Source organism: Anabrus simplex, chromosome 3 (assembly GCF_040414725.1).
Source record: "Anabrus simplex isolate iqAnaSimp1 chromosome 3, ASM4041472v1, whole genome shotgun sequence".
Classification (NCBI taxonomy): Eukaryota; Metazoa; Arthropoda; class Insecta; order Orthoptera; family Tettigoniidae; genus Anabrus; species Anabrus simplex.
Genome location: NC_090267.1, coordinates 431,313,739 through 431,332,815, shown reverse-complemented (window position 1 = coordinate 431,332,815; position 19,077 = coordinate 431,313,739). Strand labels below are relative to the sequence as shown.

The window sequence follows — 19,077 nt, the reverse complement described above, 5'->3', positions numbered from 1 at the left end:
TAATTCTGAGGCGGGGCTTTGCCAGGATGTTGGTGGGGGTGTCTGGAGAAGGGGTTTGCATGCTTGAACGACAGTGGAGAGCTGGGCTGCTTCATTATGCCATGAGTGAGCAAGAGGTGCACATGTCTGTTGTGCAACGCATCATTATCAAATTTCTCGCAAAAGAGGGCACCAAACATTCCGAAATTTTGAGACGGCTCCGCACGCAGTTTTGTGAAGAAACACTTTTGCAGACTCGAGTGTATGAGTGGGCTAAAAAATTTGTTGCAGGAAGAGAAGCTGTGGAAAATGAACCTCATGAAAGGAGACCACAGACAAGCATCACTGCAGACAGCATTGTTGCCATTCGTGACATTATTGGTGAAGATCGGGGAATAAATATTTCGCAAATTGTTTTAGCCGTAGAAGTTATGGAAGTGTTCAAATTATCATCCAAGATGAACTTCATTTCAGAAAATTGTCTGGCAGGTGGGTTCCTCTTCTCAACCAGGAACAAAAAACTTTATGCCAGGAAGTTTGTCAGAGGCTCCTGCGTCGGCACGAGGAGGAAGGAGAGGATTTATTGCATCGTATTGTGACTTGTGGTGGAATTTGGGTGCCTCATAACACCCCAAAGTCAAAGCAGGCAAGCATGGGGTGGCGGCGAAGAGACAAATCAGGTCCGGTCAAGGCCTGAACACGCCCATCTGCTGGAAAGGTGCTTGCAGCAGTTTTCTGGGACTCCGCAGGCGTTTTGCTGGTGGATTTTCTTCACGAACAAAGGACAATTAATGCAGCCTATTACTTTCGCCTTTTGGATGAAGCAAAAGCTGCGTATTGCAACAAGCGATCCTGGCGACTCGGAAACGTCATTTTTCTCCATGACAATGCAAGGTGGCATACTACCGCTTTAATGCGAAAAAAACTGGAGGAAATTCACTAGAAACCTCTGGAACAACCTCCATACTGTCCAGATTTGTCACCCTGCGACTACCATTTGTTTGGACCCCTCAAACAAGACCTTGGAGGACAGCGGTTTGATGATGGTGCAAGTGTAGAAGAGGCAGCTGGCTCTGCCCACGTCCCTCTTCTTTCTATCAGGCCGGCATCAAAAACTGACCAATCCGATGGAGAAAATGTGTATCAAAGGCAGGACACTGTGTAGAAGAGTTTTTTTGATGCAGTAAATTTAAGAAAATAATTCCCGTTTATATTTGATCCACCCTTGTGTTTTGTTGCCAATGGTGGAAAAGAGAAATTCAGTCCAATATCTTGGCTGGTGAAGCCTTGGGTAGTTGTAGAACTTCAGCTACTTTTACATGGTCACAATCCCTGAATATATGAAATATTTTGAATTATATCATTCCGTATTTGACACCTATGACACAAAAGAAAGACATAACATTTCAACTTCATGGGGCAAGCGGTTTTTAGAGATGAGTAATTTTGTCTTCAGTCCTCAAGGGCGTGTTGTTTTAAGACCACTTCTTATTTAAAATTAAAGACATAGAGGAGCAAGCATCATGTGAAAGTTTGATTTTGTAAGTGAAACCATTTCAACAATTGAATATTAAACCTTTTTATCATCAGGTCTCACTCCCCAGTGAAAACCCCTTCGGGGTGTATTGTTTTAAAACTACTACTTAAAAAAAAATTAAGGCATTGAAAAGCAAACATCTTGTGAAATTTAAACTTTATATGTTAAGTGGTTCAATGAAATGAATATTTTTATCATTAGACCTTACCCCCTAGTCAAACCTCCTTAAGGGTGTATTGTTTTAAGACCACTTCTGATTGAAAATCTAAGACATATAGAAGCAATGTGAAATTTCAACACCATATGTCAAACTTTTCTGAGAAATGAATATTTTTGTTTTGGATATTAATCCCCATTTAACTCCTGAACTTGTCTTTTATAAAATCTAGTATTTACAATAGCAACCATTATGTGAAATTTCAAGCTGTTTTTTGGAGGAATGGTTATGTTGGTTTTCAGGGTTTTGCCCCAGTTTTATCCACTTAGGGGTGGAATTTTTTTGAAACCCAGTTTGAGTGAATACCTTCACTGTAATGGAAGTGCATCCCAAAAATTTCATTTCTTTATGTTGCTTGGGCGTTAATTGACAATTAGACAGGATGTTGCCTTTTATGCATGTATGTTCAGTCCGTCAGCGATGCCGCCGGTGGAATCCTCAACGGCTCTGCCATCAGCTGTCATAGATGGCCTAGGCATCACTAAAGAGGCGTACTAGGGAAATGGGGAGTGAGGTAGTTTCCCGTTGCTTTCCTCACCGAGCCAGAGTTGCTATTTCATATCGGTCTGCCAAGCCCACTGAAATGCATACACCAACCGACCATATGAGCAACATTTTCACACCATTCATAGCAGGGACTGGCTGCATAAGGATTGGCATTACTAGCATTGCTCATACCTCAGTCACTTTCATATTGTCAAAGCCAAGGATAAGACAGAGGCAGATCTGTGAAAGTAACAAAATTGCTCTAGTCTATACCAGAAGACATAGTGCAGATTCTAGATTCTTCTTCTTATTTCAATCATTATCCTCACCAGTTACACGATGACAGATATCACCACTGCCTGTTAGTTTGTTACCAAGACAATATCTCCACATCAGTGATGTTCACTGTTGATGGACTTGCTATTGAGGAATATCATGTTTCAATGAATCTACGCTAAACAGCTCACGACTACAATCTAATACAAAGATTATTCTAGAAGGAGTCACCTCTATACTGATGCTTCAAGCGCCTTTTGACCTTATCACGCAACCACTTGGAGTTAACAACTCTACTGTAATTCTACGTTCCTGACTCTCAATCAACAAAGTTTGAAATTTTATTTTTTGATATTTTAATTAATCCATGCTTCGTTAATATCAAATAATCTGTACAATCCAAATGTATGTCAGATCATTATGACTATGTCTCGTTCTACAAATAACCAACTTGTACTTTTTTAGACAAATACTAGTATTCATTCCTTCTACATATAATATGACAAGTTCATTATTGAATTTTAGCTGCATTTTAAGCTCGCCTTGTCCATAGACTAGATTTTTATGACTGTTTTATCTTGTATTAAAGAATGTATTATACTTTAATGAGGAACCCAGTTCAGGGGCCTGACTTAGCTTTAGATTAAGTATGGCTGAAGATGCTTACAAAGCCTAAGCGAAACATGTCCCATTTTAACATATATGTAACATTTGTATCTTAAACTTAAAGATCGTAAAGTATTGGAATGGTGGTTTTTTAATAAATTTATTTGAAAATTTTTACATTTTGTACTTCAATACAGCTATCATAATGAGACTCATAACATGTAAAGTAACTGGTAATACGAGATGCAGTGTTTGAAATACGACCGGTAAATTTATCGATTATTACCATGCTTTTGTCACCTGTTCCCGCCTCAACAGCTACTTCATACACTGAGATGTTCCCAAACAAGTAGCAGGCTGTGATTTTGAAGAAAAGAAATCTGTGAAAAGTAGCAGGCTGTGAATTTATATATAACAACTTTAGTAACTGCGTTGTGCTTCGTAGCAGCTGAAAGGCTTTGTTTGGGTGTGGGTGTGAGAAACATTGGCGGTAGTTCTGAAACTCGTGGCATTGTGTGACAAACTTGTAAGCGATTTAGTCTTTTTAGTGGTGTTCGTAATGAGTTCAACTAAGAAACGATATGATCAGTCTTTTAGGGAGGCATATTCTGCCTAATTTTCTTGTTTTATACGATCAAGGAAAGTGTTTGCAGAGTTAAGTGAAAACAGATGAGCACTCATCAAGATGTAACTTTGTGTAAGTGTTTAATTTCAGGGGTGATCATAACATATATTTGACTTGTATTAGTATTGTTTATAATCTCCCCCATTGCCGTCCTTTGTCATTATGTCTCAAGACTTTGCGATGCATGCAAGTGTTGTTAACTCTCCGGATTTTCCGATTTATTTTTATTTCTTCCTATTTTTGTGCAATATAACCTCCAATACGGTCAGTACTCTTCTCCTTGGATAAAGGATAAATTCTTATGTGATTGTGTAATTACCCAACCGCATTTTCAAGCGTATTTATTTGACACCATATTTCGCGAGTGTATCGTCCGTCGCCTTCGGGTATCGTTTCCTGCTTGCTACAGCAGCACGTGTTCTTTACGGCTGGGGATTTGGGCCGGCAATCGTCCTACAAGCGAGAGAGGCTAGCCCGCGCTAGCGACTCAGTTAATCGGGACGAAAGAATAGGTTTCTTACAGTGTGGTTCGCACGCTATTAATAGCGTTTCTGTGCGTAATTTTGTTGGTGTTGTAGGCCACATTTTTTCTTGCGGTTCTGTGCTTTTTCCCGTGTCAAAGTCGTATGTTAATAGTGTATGAGACATACCAATCTGTTTTGTATCTTGTAGTTTCACATATTTGAGTGCATTTTTGTTCATTCTTACTTCATAATTTTAATGACTTGAATGTATTTCAAGGGAGTTGTGTCGGTGACAGTGTCTGGTATTTTCTCTTCACGTTATTATGGTCAAAAAACATAACAAACGTTATCTCCAAGTGTTCCAGAGATACCTATAAAATTAAATTTCCGTTCATTTTACAGTCTAATAAAGGAAACTGTTATGCGTTTTGTTGCATGTATCAGTGTAATATAATACAGTGGAACCTCGATATCTCGAATCACTTCGGGTGATAAATTTTATTTCGAGTTATCAAAATTTCGAGATACAGAGAATACCATTTTTGAGCATGTGTAGCACTTAATTGAATCATATGTATCTACTGTCTTTTACTGAGTACAGTACATTATTTTTAACAGCACTTAAAGGTATACAAAGAATCTATTTAACGGCATAACTTTAATTATAACACTTATTATAGTAACTTTTTAGGAGACAAGATACAGTACATACAGTAGTTATACAAGAACCATAGCTCCATTAACACCTTTGGAAAAAAAATCCGTTAGTCTCTTCTGTTTGTTGCGGCTAACCTTTCCTCCCTTCACGTTGAAACTTCTCGTCAATACCATGCAGCCGAGTTTCGTAAATGGAGCTTGTCATCCGCGACTTCTGGGCTTGCTTTTGTACATGACCAGTAATTGACACCTGAGAAACAGCGAGGCTTTACCGATTTTCCGATCACTAGAAGTTTGAGTTTTTCGGTTCCCGTCATGTTAGTTCCCAGCTTCACTGTAACCCTTTCTTTACTCGTTACCTGTTCCTCACAAACCACAAATGCCGTATTGCACAGTTAATGTTGCACAAAATTTGAGTTAGAGTATTTTTTGCTTCAAGGGAGGAAATGTTTTCTTCGAGAAATTCGTGTAACCGAATTTCGAGTAATAGAGAAATAAATACACGCGAAGAATAAGCCAAACGGCCGGAAAATTTAAGTTTTTGAGATACTGAAAATTCGAGTAATAGAGGTTCGAGATATCGACATTTGATTGTATTATTATTCGTATGTATTGTTTGTGTCATAAATGAAAGTGATTGGTAAATTTTCTTGTAACTATTTTTGTTTTTTAGTTTAAGATTTTAAATTTAACGGTCACTTCACTTTGTAACTGTAGATATGTATGCCTTTTATCCCGTCCTTTCTTCACTTAGACCATGTGATGAAATGTAAGAATTTAAAAATCTTCCTTTTTTATTTCTAAAAGTTGGCAGCTATGCATATATTAGAACATGTTTCAGTCTGTGAGACTTCCTTCTTCAGCTAATGAAATAATTTTGTGAGCAGGATTTTAGGCAGCGGGTCAGATAGTTGGTGCACTTAAGAAAAGGGGCAATCAAGAAAGTGCAGTTAACTAGGAGGATTCAATACAGGATATCCCCTTGAACAAGAGGTCATGTGTAGAAAGCTACACCATTGGTAGTGATCTGTTCCCATGTTCGATTTGCTCTGATGTGGTATGGGGATATTATTTCTTAATCTTTGCATTTGTATTTTAATGTAAAAGCTTTTTTGAGAATATCTTAAGCACTCTTACGTTTGCTGATAGGAGAAAGTCTTATCTAGCTTTAGTACGAGTGCTATATGAATAATGCAAGTTATAACTACCACAAAGGGCTTTCATGCATTTGTGGCTTTAAACCTTGCTACAAATATGTTGTGTTTATGCTTTTGTTGTGTTTAGGACTCAAATAATTATGTACTTAACTTTTCAGAAATATGCATTTATTTTAGAAAGTGGAAAATTTGTTATTAAGTTTTCAAAGTATGCTCTTAAATTTGTACTATAATTATACCCCCCATTTATTCTAAAATATTGTGGAAACGTCCAGTTGCCTGAATAAACAAGTTTTCAAAGTAGGCTCTTAAATTTGTACTATAATTATACCCCCATTTATTCTAAAATATTGTGGAAACGTCCAGTTGCCTGAATAAACTAGTCCACAGTACAAAATAATGTTCTATCAGACATATGTATTTAATTACATAAACTACAAAAGTAACGGGCTGAGACTTGCTGCAATTTCCTTAATTTTGCCAGAATTTGTTTCCTGGGTTCCCCAGGAGAGTTCTCAGGCTCCTCTCAGACTTTAAGAATGTCCTACAGAGCCAATGAAAGTGGCAAGTTTTTTCAAGTTTCATGATTAGGCCTATGGAACTTAGAAAGCAAAGTTAGGTTTAATGTATACCACGTCTCTGTGAACTCCCTTTGCACACATAGCCTCTAAAGATTCATTAATGCACATAGCATCATCTTTGTTTAGCTGTTCCAGCACAGATTTTATAACATCACAGTTGTCCACTTAATAGCTTGCTGTATCCAGCCAAGCACACTGTCTGGTGCACACTGGTTTCAGAGATAGCGGCAAATCAGCGTCACACTGTCTGAGTAAATTCACACGACTGGGTGTTTTAATAAAGCTATAACTCTGTTTACTTTTGATGAAAATGCTCCTCAATAAATGTATGGCAAATATACTGTGAGAACTGGTAGTAGTAATAATAATAATAATAAATAATAATTATTATATTGCCTCCACTGCTGTGTGTAGGTATTTTTAATTTTGCACCATTTGGCTGTGTGCTCGTGATTTTGATGTTTTGTTTTACACTAGGCCTAATAGATAGCAGAGTAAACTATATCTCTCTTGGGCATCTGTAACTGGGTTTTAATTGATTTTGCCATGTAAACTCCAAAGGTGTCACCAGAGATCTTTTACATGCCGATATTGTACGACATGTAGTGTCAAGTGGACTTGTTTTCGCCCTTCAAAATCTGACTACCTCTCCTGGATTTGAACCTACTATAACGCGATTCGGAGGCCGATACTCTACCATGGGTCCACAGGGGAGCTTGAGAACTGGTAATTTGCTGGACCAGGTCTTCCATCTTGCATTTCGCTAAGCAAACGTTGTGTCAACTTCTTTAACGATTCACATTTCACATGTGTTGCTGTCATAATGTGCTGCGTAAGTTGCGAATGTATGTCTGCAGCTATGGGTTTCTCACAAATGACTGTTCCATCCATTTTAAAAACTTCTCCAAATTCCTGCACAAAACGGTTAGACCACTGTAATTTCAGGTTAAAATTCCTGTTATGGTACGGACTAGTGAAGGGGCAAAACAGGCTCAGCCCCCAAGGAATTCCTGTCTTGAAATAGAAAACAGAGAAGCCAATTGTCAGAATTGTCGGGAAATATGTACTTTTAAAAGAATAAATATGCCAGAATATTTAGGCCTATTTACTTATATAAGCTGCAAAAATATGTAAATAAATAAAAATATATTTAAGCACTTAGTTATCCAAGCCTTAATTATGTTTAACACATTGCGGACCGGGTGCTCATCACACTGCTCAACCCCTGTGCCTGGCCATTTTCTGTGTAACTTACTGCTACAATGCATGCACATAAACAAATGAGTCTAACTTCACTAACCTTCTACGGATTATGATGAAATTTACTGGAGACCTTTGGTAACAGTCCTAATAATGTTTCACCGGGCGAGTTGGCCGTGCGCGTAGAGGCGCACGGCTGTGAGCTTGCATCCGGGAGATAGTAGGTTCGAATCCCACTATCAGCAGCCCTGACGATGGTTTTCCGTGGTTTCCCATTTTCACACCAGGCAAATGCTGGGGCTGTACCTTAATTAAGGCCACGGCCGCTTCCTTCCAACTCCTAGGCCTTGCCTATCCCATCGTCGCCAAAAGACCTATCTGTGTCGGTGCGACGTAAAGCCCCTAACAAAAAAAAAAATGTTTCCTGGTGTAGTGGGCTGTGTAGCAATGATCTCCATGAAGGGGCAACAGCAAATTTTGAGGGGATCAGTTGACCAGTAGTCTTTCCAATATGACTTTTTTACCTGTCCCCACAATATAAACAAAGCAAAATATTTTCACATCTCACAACTAGTTAGGCCTACATCAGTCCACTTCAAACCCTTAGGGGATATTTTGTGTGATGAAGTAGTTTGCTGGTGATAGCAGTTTATCTGCTCGGCAACGAGTTCAAAGAAATCATCACAAAAAAATAAGCCCTACTACTTCATCAATGTTTTGAGGTTCATCATGTCTTTATATATGTTCATTCCCATAGGGAAACTGAAATAATTGTGCCGAATGAGTAAATTTATAATACCAGTATAAATAGATGCATGGCTAGTGTATACCGTGGAGGCCACTGTGTAGGCTACTTGGACCCACCGGCCACCAATAACGGACCATTTATATTGGTATTATTAATTTACTCATTCGGGACAAATATTTTGGTTTCCCTATGGGAATGAACATCTATATCATCTGATGGACAGGCAGGCATCAATTTTTGGTAATGATCTTCGGGCAGCCACAGGTTGCTGCATTGCAACTCAACTCTGAAAAAGCTGGGGGGGGAGTGAAAGTTTCAATATACCTAAACCATTGGTAGATGTGGATTTGTTTACGTAGTTAATAGATTTAGGAGCTACCAAGCAAGTTAGCTTCCTGGTACAGGCCGCGTGCCTCTAAGCTTGCATTGGAGTAATGGTTGGTTTGATCCTCACTTCTGCCCAGCCCTGAAGATGGTTTTCTGTGCTTTCCTATTTTCACATCAGACTCTTAATTAAGGTCACAGCCACTTTTCCTGTCCTAGACCTTTCCTGTTCTGTTGCCAAAAAACTTCTGAGTTTGTGTGATGTTAAACCACTAGCAGGAATAATAAATGCATCATTAAAGCTGCTATTGGATTGGCTGTATGGCTACAAGCATTTTAGACTTTGGTAGTGAAACCCATCCTTCCACTAATAAAATTCTGTGAAAAGTAAACCCATTGAGAAATTGTTTAACAGATGAATAAGTAAGCTCACGGGACAAAAGATTAGTTCCCCCCCCTAGAAAGAGCACACCGATCGTTTTGGAGCAATGTAGGTGATGTTACACCGGTACCAATTAATCGTGTGACAATGTGCTCTAAAGCTTCCATTCTCCACAAAGACTAAATCCATCCTTGCTGTCATATTGATAACTGCCCACACCTTTAGAGAACCACCCTGAAAAGGCATTGTGGGTGAGGGTGTGCAATGGGAATATCTTTCTCCCAGCCTTTTCCAGACCCTTTTTCTATCTTCAGGTGATTGCAGGCCAAATCACCAATCATTGGTGAACAGCACGAGCCATACTCTTAAAAATATTCCTAAAAATTATCCACTAAAGGATCTTCAGAAAATTAGAACAGGATATCAGTGAAACACAGTTTGGTTTCAGAAATGTGCTAGGAACAAGAGAAGCGTTTTTTACCTTCAGTATGCTGGCACTGACATGTTTAGATGTCAATCAAGCAATGTATGTCTGGTTTTTGGGTTAAAATAAAGCTTTCGACAAAGTTCGTCATGATTGCCTAATCCAAGTGCTCAGGAGGAAGAACTTGGACATGAAGGACATTTGAATTATTAGCAATACAGTACCTATTACAATCAGACTGCTATCATAAAGGAAGGTAGGTAGTTCTCGTAAGGTGTGGTAATAAAACATGGCGTTAGACAGGTTTGTATCGTGTCTGGTATGCTGTTTAACCAATACTCAGAGGTAATATGAAGCGTGGTTTTTAAGTGCCATTTTTAAATATGGCTGCTGCATAACGTCCGTTGTTTTTGCGTATTGAAAATGCTTCTGACAATTAATGGTCCTGCAGAGTGTGAAGTACGCACTGTGATTCGTTTTCTAAATGCAAAAGACTTGAAAGCTGTTTAAATTAATCGGCAGATTAGCGAAGCATATGGAGAACACAGTATCAGCAAAGGATTGTTAAGAATGGATTAGAGGATTTAAAGAAGGCTGTACTAATGTCCACGACGAGAAGCATAGTGGATGAGTGTCTCTCTTAAATGAAGACTGGTGCAAAGTTTTGAGAAAACAGACCTTTTCAATTTCTTCATTAAGTTAATGAGTTGCATGAAATTTCAAGGAATGTTCTTTATGAAATTGTCTCAGGATGCTTAAATTATTGGAAGTTGTGCTCACGTAATCCAAAACAAACACAACAGGAAATTCTCCTTCACTCTTAACAATAGCTATAAAGACCAACGGTAAATTTCATTTTAAATATTGTGCAGAGACGTGAAAGCATGATCTTGAACATGATATAACTCCTTCATTTAACCCAATTTTTTACACAAGGTGTTACATTAAACAATACACATCTTACGAGGAGATAGAAACAGGGACGAATGTAGAAACGAATGCATCGTGGTATGTTCCGAGCTGTCAGCGGAGAGATGGCGTGGAATGACATTAGTAGACGAATAAGTTTGAATGGCGTATATAAAAGTAGTAAAGATCACAATATGAAGATAAAGTTGGAATTCAAGAGGACAACCTGGGGCAAATATTCATTTATAGGAAGGGGAGTTAGGGATTGGAATAACTTACCAAGGGAGATGTTCAATAAATTTCCAATTTCTTTGAAATCATTTAGGAAAAGGCTAGGAAAGCAACAGATAGGGAATCTGGCACCTGGGCGACTGCCCTAAATGCAGATCAGTATTGATTGATTGATTTGATGTTACCTTTTTTATGTTGACCTGGATGATTGGAGTCGTTTCTGATAATAGTATTTGTTTGAGTAGCTTTTCTGAAAATTTGAAAATCGAAATGACCAGAATTTCTAGTAATTGTTAAAGCTAAATAACTTAAAGTTCCACTGTTTTCAGATTCCATCGTAAAATGTACTTGTTTATCCAAAGTATTTAAATACGCTAATAGACTATCAGGCTTAACCTTTTGTTCATTGATAATAACAAATATATCATCGATGTATTTTAACCAAATGGAACATTCTAAGTTCCCATGGAGGGAATTAGATATTTTTCACCAATAGAGCTTGTCAAAAACAGATCAGGTGTAGGGCTTTTCATGCGTTTGCTCTATCAACCAACGTTTCGTCTTAGGTCTGACACTAGACTCATCAGAGTGGGATGTGTCGGACCCTACCCACTGACGCTGGGGTGTATGCAGGTGAACTTATCACAAGCCCATTATAAGAGGCACAGTCTGATAACTGCATACGGGAGATAAATCTCCATAATGGAATTATTGCCCGCCTAGCAATTCTGAATGGAAAATTCTAAGTTCCTATGGAGGGAATTAGGTATTTTTCGTTAACAGCAAATTTAACTTGAATTAGATTGCTAACAGGTTCCAAGAACTTGTGTTCATTATCATTGAGAATATTTATCTTCTTATTACCCTTAAGGTGTTTTACTTTATTACCAAGTAAATTTTGAAACTTATCCAATATCACTTGTTTCTTGCTCAAAATATTATACATTGAAGTTTATGTTCTGTAACCAGCCCCACTCTAGTTTCGTGCTGTTTTGGCTATCATTAGGTGCAACTCATATAACTCGCTATTAAGTCTGGATTTTTTAAGAAAAAGAAACTTAATTTCATTCTTGAGCCATACTTGATTAACCTTATTCTGTTTTTTTATCTCATTAGGATGTAACCTTCCACTTTTTTTGCAAGGATATCAAATGTTTTCGCACCAGTTTATAAGATAAACATTAAAAAAAACTATTCTAGAGATTTTGGAAATTTTAATTTTTAAATTCTTAAATCTGTTGAACAATTTCTTAGCCTGGCTGGCATACTCACTGTTGATAAACTTCACCATAATAGGTATTTTATTGGTCCTGTATTGACTTGTCTAAATCTATTAAAGAAACTATTTAAAATAGTTTATATTGGGTCCACCTTGTCAGTACACTTTAATGATTAAAAGATTATTTATTTTATCATATATGTTTCAGAAACAATATCCATTCCCTTCATCAGTGATGCCAAATGAAGGAGTAATTTTTAACATTCTAGAATATGCTTTGGAAAATAAATATTTTGCTTTTGACAATAAAATTTACAAACAGTCTCAAGGCCTAGCAATGAGTTTGCCGGCTTCAGGTATTTTAATGAACATATTCATGAATTACATGGAGTATAATACAATAGTGGATTAAATAGATTGATTGATTACATGGTTGAGATATGTTGATGATATATTTGTTATTATCGATGATCAGAAGGTTAAACCTGATGGTCTATTAGAGTATTTAAATACTTTGGATAAACAAGTACATTTTACAGTGGAATCTGTAAATGATGGAACTTTAAGTTATTTAGATTTAACAATTACCAGAAATTCTGGTCATTTCGATTTTCAAATTTTCAGAAAAGCTACTCAAACAGATACTATTATCAGAAACGACTCCAAGCTTAATTCATAGAGCTATGAACATACCTATGTCTAGGAAGAATTCTAACAGAGAGTTAAATATAATCCACAAAATTGCTCGTAATAACGGATACTCCAGAAAATTTATGAATAGAATGATAAAATAAACCAAAAACAAAATTAATTTAAGAGCGAAAGGAGAAAAAGAAATTTGCAGTTTTAACTTTTCAAATTAAGCACTCTTATCAACTGGCTAAAATTTTCAGAAAAAGGAACATCAGTGTCACATACAACACTGATAATAATACTAATAAGAAAATTTGCAAATCAGATAAAATAGAGAATAAATGTATATTTAATAAGTCAGGAATTTACAAATTGAAACATGTAGGCAACGATACATAAGACGTCTGGAAGAAGTTTGGCTATAAAGTACAAAGAACATGTTAATGCAGACAAACATAAAAGATATTTGGCAATGGGAGAGAATATGGTTGAAAAGAATCATAAATTTACAGACATTTCTAATGACATGGGGTTAATACATTCGGCCAAAAAGGGAAAATTCATGAATGTTTTTAAAAGTTTAGAAATTTATATTGCTAAAAAAAATTACTTTGAATCAAGTTTAAATGAAAGGTACAGAAGAGAACCCATTGTATAAACTAGCGTTTGATCATTTAAGGAAGAAAAACTTGAAGATCTTCAATTCATTTAGATATTCTGATTCAATTCATCGAAATATTAAATTTTATGTAATGATAATTTTTCATAACATTTCCCTAGTTTGTTTATTCATTGATATAGTGAATTTAAATTGTAAGAGGAAAAAAAAGATAGTGTTATATTGTTTTTTATTCCTTGATTTGACATCACTGATGAAGGGAATGGACGTTGTTCCTGAAACATGTATGAAAAAATAAATAAATTTTAATCATTCAAGTGTATTGACAAGTTGGACCCAACATGAACTATTTTAAATAGTTTCTTTAATAGATCCCCATGGCTAATCAAGCCCGAGACCTCATTGCTTCATTTTGTGGGGGATAATTTGATCACCCTCCGTATAGTCGTGATGTAGTGTCTAGTGACTACCACTTGTTGTGCACTTGAAAAAAACATTTAGGGGGTCAGCGCTACGACGATGATGACTGCTAAAAACGATCGTGCTGCAGTGGCTGGCGCATCAGGCAGCTGATTTCTGTGAAGATGAAATTCAGAAGCTGGTTTCACAATACGACAAGTGCATTAATATGCCAAATTCTTTATAAAATTTATTTCTGTTTTTAGATTCTTGGATGTAAGAGGGATTTTTAAGGCTGTAAATTAAACCGTAGAAGGTGGGCCTGTTTGTGGGAGTTAGGGTGTACTGATGAATTTTTAATTGTTAGTGGGGTATGAGTGGGTTTTCTAAAAATTTTGGAAATCGCATGTATTCTTATCGCGTGTTACTCTGATGTCTAAGAAGTTGATGGATCCGTTGACCTCGCCCTCCTTGGTGGACTTTATATTTTGGCCGAGGGTGTTTAAAAAAATCTAAAATATCGTCCCTATTATTGAGATTATTATTCGATTATTGCAAAAGTATCGTCTACATTCCTAAGCCACAGGCTGAGTCCCTTTATTTTTGACATTATTTTGTGATGTTCTACTGAATCCATGTATATGTCGACCAAGATGCCTGACACTGGATCACCCATTGCTAGGCCGTCTTGGTGATAAATTTTGCCGTTGAAAGTGAAATAATTGTTCTTTAATACAAAGTTCAGAATCTTAATAAACTCATCTATTTCAAACATGCTTAGATTACTGTGTTTGGAAAGGTTATCCTTAATAACGTTTACTGTTTGTTTTGTCGGCACGTTCGTAATATCAGAAGAACACATAATGTGGTTGGGTAGTAAAGTAAATTTCTTTAAAATATCACAAAAGTCAACCGAGTTCTTTAACAGGGATTTGTTATTAAATCTATACTGTCTTGTGAGAAAATGGTGAATGTACTTTGAAGTCTTATATGTCGGGCTATTTCTGCAATTAATAATGGGACGCATGGCTGTGTCTTTCTTGTGTTATTTAGGTTTTGTTTTTGCTGTTCATGTAATGGCTTGACGTATGTCGAGAAAGACGACTGTTACATCAGACTTGGTGTCTTTGGCATTCTTTAAAATAGATTGTAATAATGCGTTGTTTAGGTGGGTGCCTGGACTATTAGTGAAACCTTTTTGATGTTCATGGAAAGAGACGAATTCACACAATTTCTGATCAAGGTCTAGTTCAATAATCCTTCTAATGACTGAAGAAATGGTGATAGGTCACCAGTTTTTAGATGCCCTCTTGTCTCCTGATTTGTGTATGAGGACGGTACGTGCTTTATTGAGACATCGAGGAACGAAGGATTAAAGTTAAGGCGTCAGCGACTGAGTCCTCTCGCATTAAGACGTGGTCAGGACCGTGGGGGGGATGTATCAACTGCAATTTTATTAATTGCTGCGCTTATTTCTTGCTTGGTAATGATGACTGGATAAGTCATCTAGGGCAATTCTTTCGGGATCGATAAATACAGTAGGATAGTAATCACCGGGCGAGTTGGTTATGCGGTTAGAGGCGCGCGGCTGTGAGTTTGCATCCGGGAGATGGTGGGTTTGAATCCCACTGTTGGCAGCCCTGAAGATGGTTTTCTGTGGTTTCCTGTTTTCACACCAGGCATATGCTGGGGCTGTACCTTAATTAAGGCCATGGCCGCTTTCTTCCAACTCCTAGGCCTTTCCTATCCCATCGTTGCCATAAGACCTATCTCTGTCGGTGTGACGTAAAAGCCACTAGCAAAAAAAACCAATAGGATAGTTATTCTGTACGCAGTCATTACTGGTTGAGTATTGGTAAGAAAAATATAAAACAGTTGCTTTGCAAGGTAATATTGGGAACTTAAAATTAATTTCATTGAAATAGCATACGTGTTGATGAATATTTTTAAAAAGCTTGTTTTCCACAGCGTTGGTCATCAGATTAATTTCCCCCTAGTGAAGATGTGGAACGATGCAGGCATTATGGTATGATACAAGTATTCCAAACATATGGTTCTGTTGGTTTTATTACTGACAGCAAAATCAAAATGACCTGTGATATTATTTCTTGCTCTTAAGCCTCAAACCAGAGCTCGTTGTCCCTTCAGCAATGATAAATATTTTTGAGTTAGTGAATGTTGTGATAAAATAAGGCTAATTATGATCTAAATTTGTGTATGTGTGTGTGGTTTTTTTTTTTTTTTTTTCCATATATCAGTGTTGTGGTTTTGCTGGCTCTTATGGCCTACTTGATGTTCATAAATCCTGTAAGAGTATTTGTACCATTGACTTCAATTATAGATACCTTTTTGCAGTTGCATATTATTCCACAGTAATTTTACAGTCAATTTACTGAAATAATTCTCCATGCTTGAAAGATAGACATTAACCCTTGTTTCTAATTGTAGATCCGAAAGCAGGCTATTAAAGATCTGCCCAGTTTATGTAAAGACAACAAAGAACACACTCAGAAAATAGCTGATATTTTAGCCCAGCTGCTGCAGGCAGAAGATAGCACAGAACTTAGTGTGGTACACAATTCATTGATGACCTTGTTCAAGATAGATGCTAAAGGTAATTGCTATTTTTACTCTGTGTATTTTTATTTTGTGGCTTGTGTTCTTTAGCAATCTTCTGCACATTTTATCTTGTTTGACGAGATAGAGCTTGAAGCTTTGCCAACACCAAAAACTTTTCATATCTGTTTCTTCATTCCTAGTTTAGATATCTCACCTCTATTGTGCTTTTGACCATTTTTAATTGATTGTTGTATTATGTTTCAGGTTCTCTTGCTGGACTTTTTTCACAAATCTTGAGTGGCGATGATCTTACTAGAGAGAGATGTTTAAAATTTTTAACTGTTAAAGTTAAATCTCTTGGTCATGAGATTATCAATAAGGAGTGTGAAGAATTTATCATCTCGGAAGCCAAGAAAGTTTTGCAGGTAAATAAATCCAGCTCTGGTGTGTTGAAAATTGTGTATAGTGTGAAATTCATTTATTGTTGTATCAGTGTGCATTTTATTTGGAAGTAATTTGGAATTTTTGAGATTTAGAGATTTCCTTGTAGATGGAATCATCGTAGGGCTTTTCTCCTGATTTTTGTACGTAGCCCAGTGGCATGTTTTTCCAAGGCCCCCTGTCACCTGCCTGTTAGCTCTCACTTTTCTCCCAATACATAACATAATTAGAAGAATAAACTAGAGTGGAGCTTTTAAAAATAGGAAAGATCATAAAATGAAGTTGGAATTCAAGAGAACAGATTGGGACAAATATTCATTTTTCAGGACAAGGAGTAAGGTATTGGAATAAATTACCAGGGGAAAATGTTTAATACATTTCCAAGTTCATTGAAAATATTTAAGAAAAAGCGAGGTAAACAATTGATAGGAAATCTTGCCACCTGGTCGATGGTCGTAAATGCAGATCATTGATTGATTGATTTATTTATTTATTTATTTATTTATTTATTTATTTATTTATTTATTTATTTATTTATTTATTTAATATTCCTTGGGTTGAGCTGAGCCTTGGCTAATAAAGAGAAGAATCTTTCTTTTATTGGAGCCCATTTGCTGTTCCAGCTGGATGAGATACTCTTAGAAAATTGTGGATATGATCCAGGCTTATGAGTTTTAGATATGGAAGGGGTACATATATTGAGCAAGAAAGCATGAAATGACAGAAACTCTCTCTTATTATTTACCTTTTAAATTATTTCAAAGTTATACCTATCATCATTTTCCAACTCCGGTTTCCTGGATGTGATGTACAAGTGCGCGCCATCTCTTCCTGTCCGCATACATCTTCTGTTTCAGGACATCTTCCCATTTGAGACCTCTCTCCTCCACATCTGATTTCACTGTGTCTATCCAGGATTTCCTTGGCCTTCCTGTTGGTATTTTTCCTTGGGCAGTAAGTTTGATGTATTCTTTGGCAGGTCTTTCACTCTTCATTCTCATAATGTGCTCAGGGAAACTGCATTGATGGCAATGGGGGAAACTAGGACATTAATAAAATTATATTTCTGTTGTTGAATTTCCCTAACTTTCAGATAGTGGCAATTTTACTGTTTTAATGTGCCTTGAAAAGTCATGTAAGTTATATTATTTTCTTGCTGTTTTAGGATGTAACAGCTGATGAATTTCATTACTTAATGGACATCCTGGGCTGGACTCGTCTTGGTCAGACAGTTAGTGGTCAGCAGGAACTTGTGGATCTTGTGGCAGAACAGGCCGACATTAACCAGGATTTCGACCCCAAAGATGTGGAGAATGATAATGTTGATAGGCTTATCCAGTGTGTCAGACAAGCTCTGCCATATTTTTCTGTAAGTAACTGTATACTACATGTTAATAATAGAAGATATTGTTCAATCTGTTATATTGTAATAGCCTAGGGCAGGGATGGCGAACCTATGCCACGCGTCACTTCCTTGGCACACCACATTCACATATTAACGTGTTTAATTACGTTTTGTACTATAGACTATACATATCTCGTGCATCTATAGTAACAATGTTCCGTATTTAAGAAATAAATACCGAAAATATAAGTTCTAGTTGGATTGGGAAGTGCATTAAGTCAACATTGCAACACTGATAGGTCCGGAAGTCAAGTGAGATAAATGCCAGGTGCGGCCGGCGAACCATTTGCTAACCCACCTCAGTCATTTAGTGAAGTTTGGCTTATATGTGGTTGCCAGCAGCGCGTGAGTCTTCTTAGTGCGTAAATGTTCGTTGTTTTGAATTTTTAAGACTAATAGTTGTCAAGAGATTATCCCAGTTTTGAGATTCGGGGAAGCATTGGTTAAAATCGAGTGTGCTGTTGATGGTGAATATTCTCTCCAGAAGCCGGAGAATTTAATAGGTACTTATCCAGTGGACCAGCCTCCCACAAATGTTTTCGGCCGTGAAGAAACTTGCTACAGTGCTACTTACCCATGAACGTTGTGAAGTCAACAGTTGGAAGCCGTCTTGGTTCAGTTCTAAGTGCTTTTTGTGTGTTACTGAAGACGACAAGTTATGAACCTGACATAAATGACATGGCCACTAAGATTCAGCAACAAGTTTCGCAGTAAAGTTGAGAACGAGATTTTACTTAAAGTCATTTAGCAATATTAATATTTTTGATTTCTGTATCTAATAATAATAATAATAATAAAAATAATACTAAATTATGAAGTGTGTTACAGTGGGTGATTATTTTATTGTTTTACAAATAATGTTAGGTATTCTTAAAACATACTTGTCTAAAAATGTATTTTTGCAGTATTGGCTAAATGCAACCACGGAACATGCAATCAAATATATTGTTTTACAATATATTGCACCAATAAGGCGGGCAGAAAAAGGGTAAAATATAT

General features: G+C 36.8%; 1 protein-coding gene across 2 annotated transcripts in view; it reads left to right on the top strand.

The window, feature by feature from the left end:
* The window catches only part of cass (cassowary), a 134,458-nt gene that overhangs the window by 16,888 nt on the left and 98,493 nt on the right, over positions 1 to 19,077 (top strand). For both annotated transcript variants that reach the window (XM_067144587.2, XM_067144588.2), the window contains exons 3-5: positions 16,122 to 16,287; positions 16,497 to 16,657; positions 17,839 to 18,042. In XM_067144587.2, the coding sequence (XP_067000688.1) occupies positions 16,122 to 16,287; positions 16,497 to 16,657; positions 17,839 to 18,042 (531 nt within the window). The remainder of the gene's footprint in view (positions 1 to 16,121; positions 16,288 to 16,496; positions 16,658 to 17,838; positions 18,043 to 19,077) is intronic.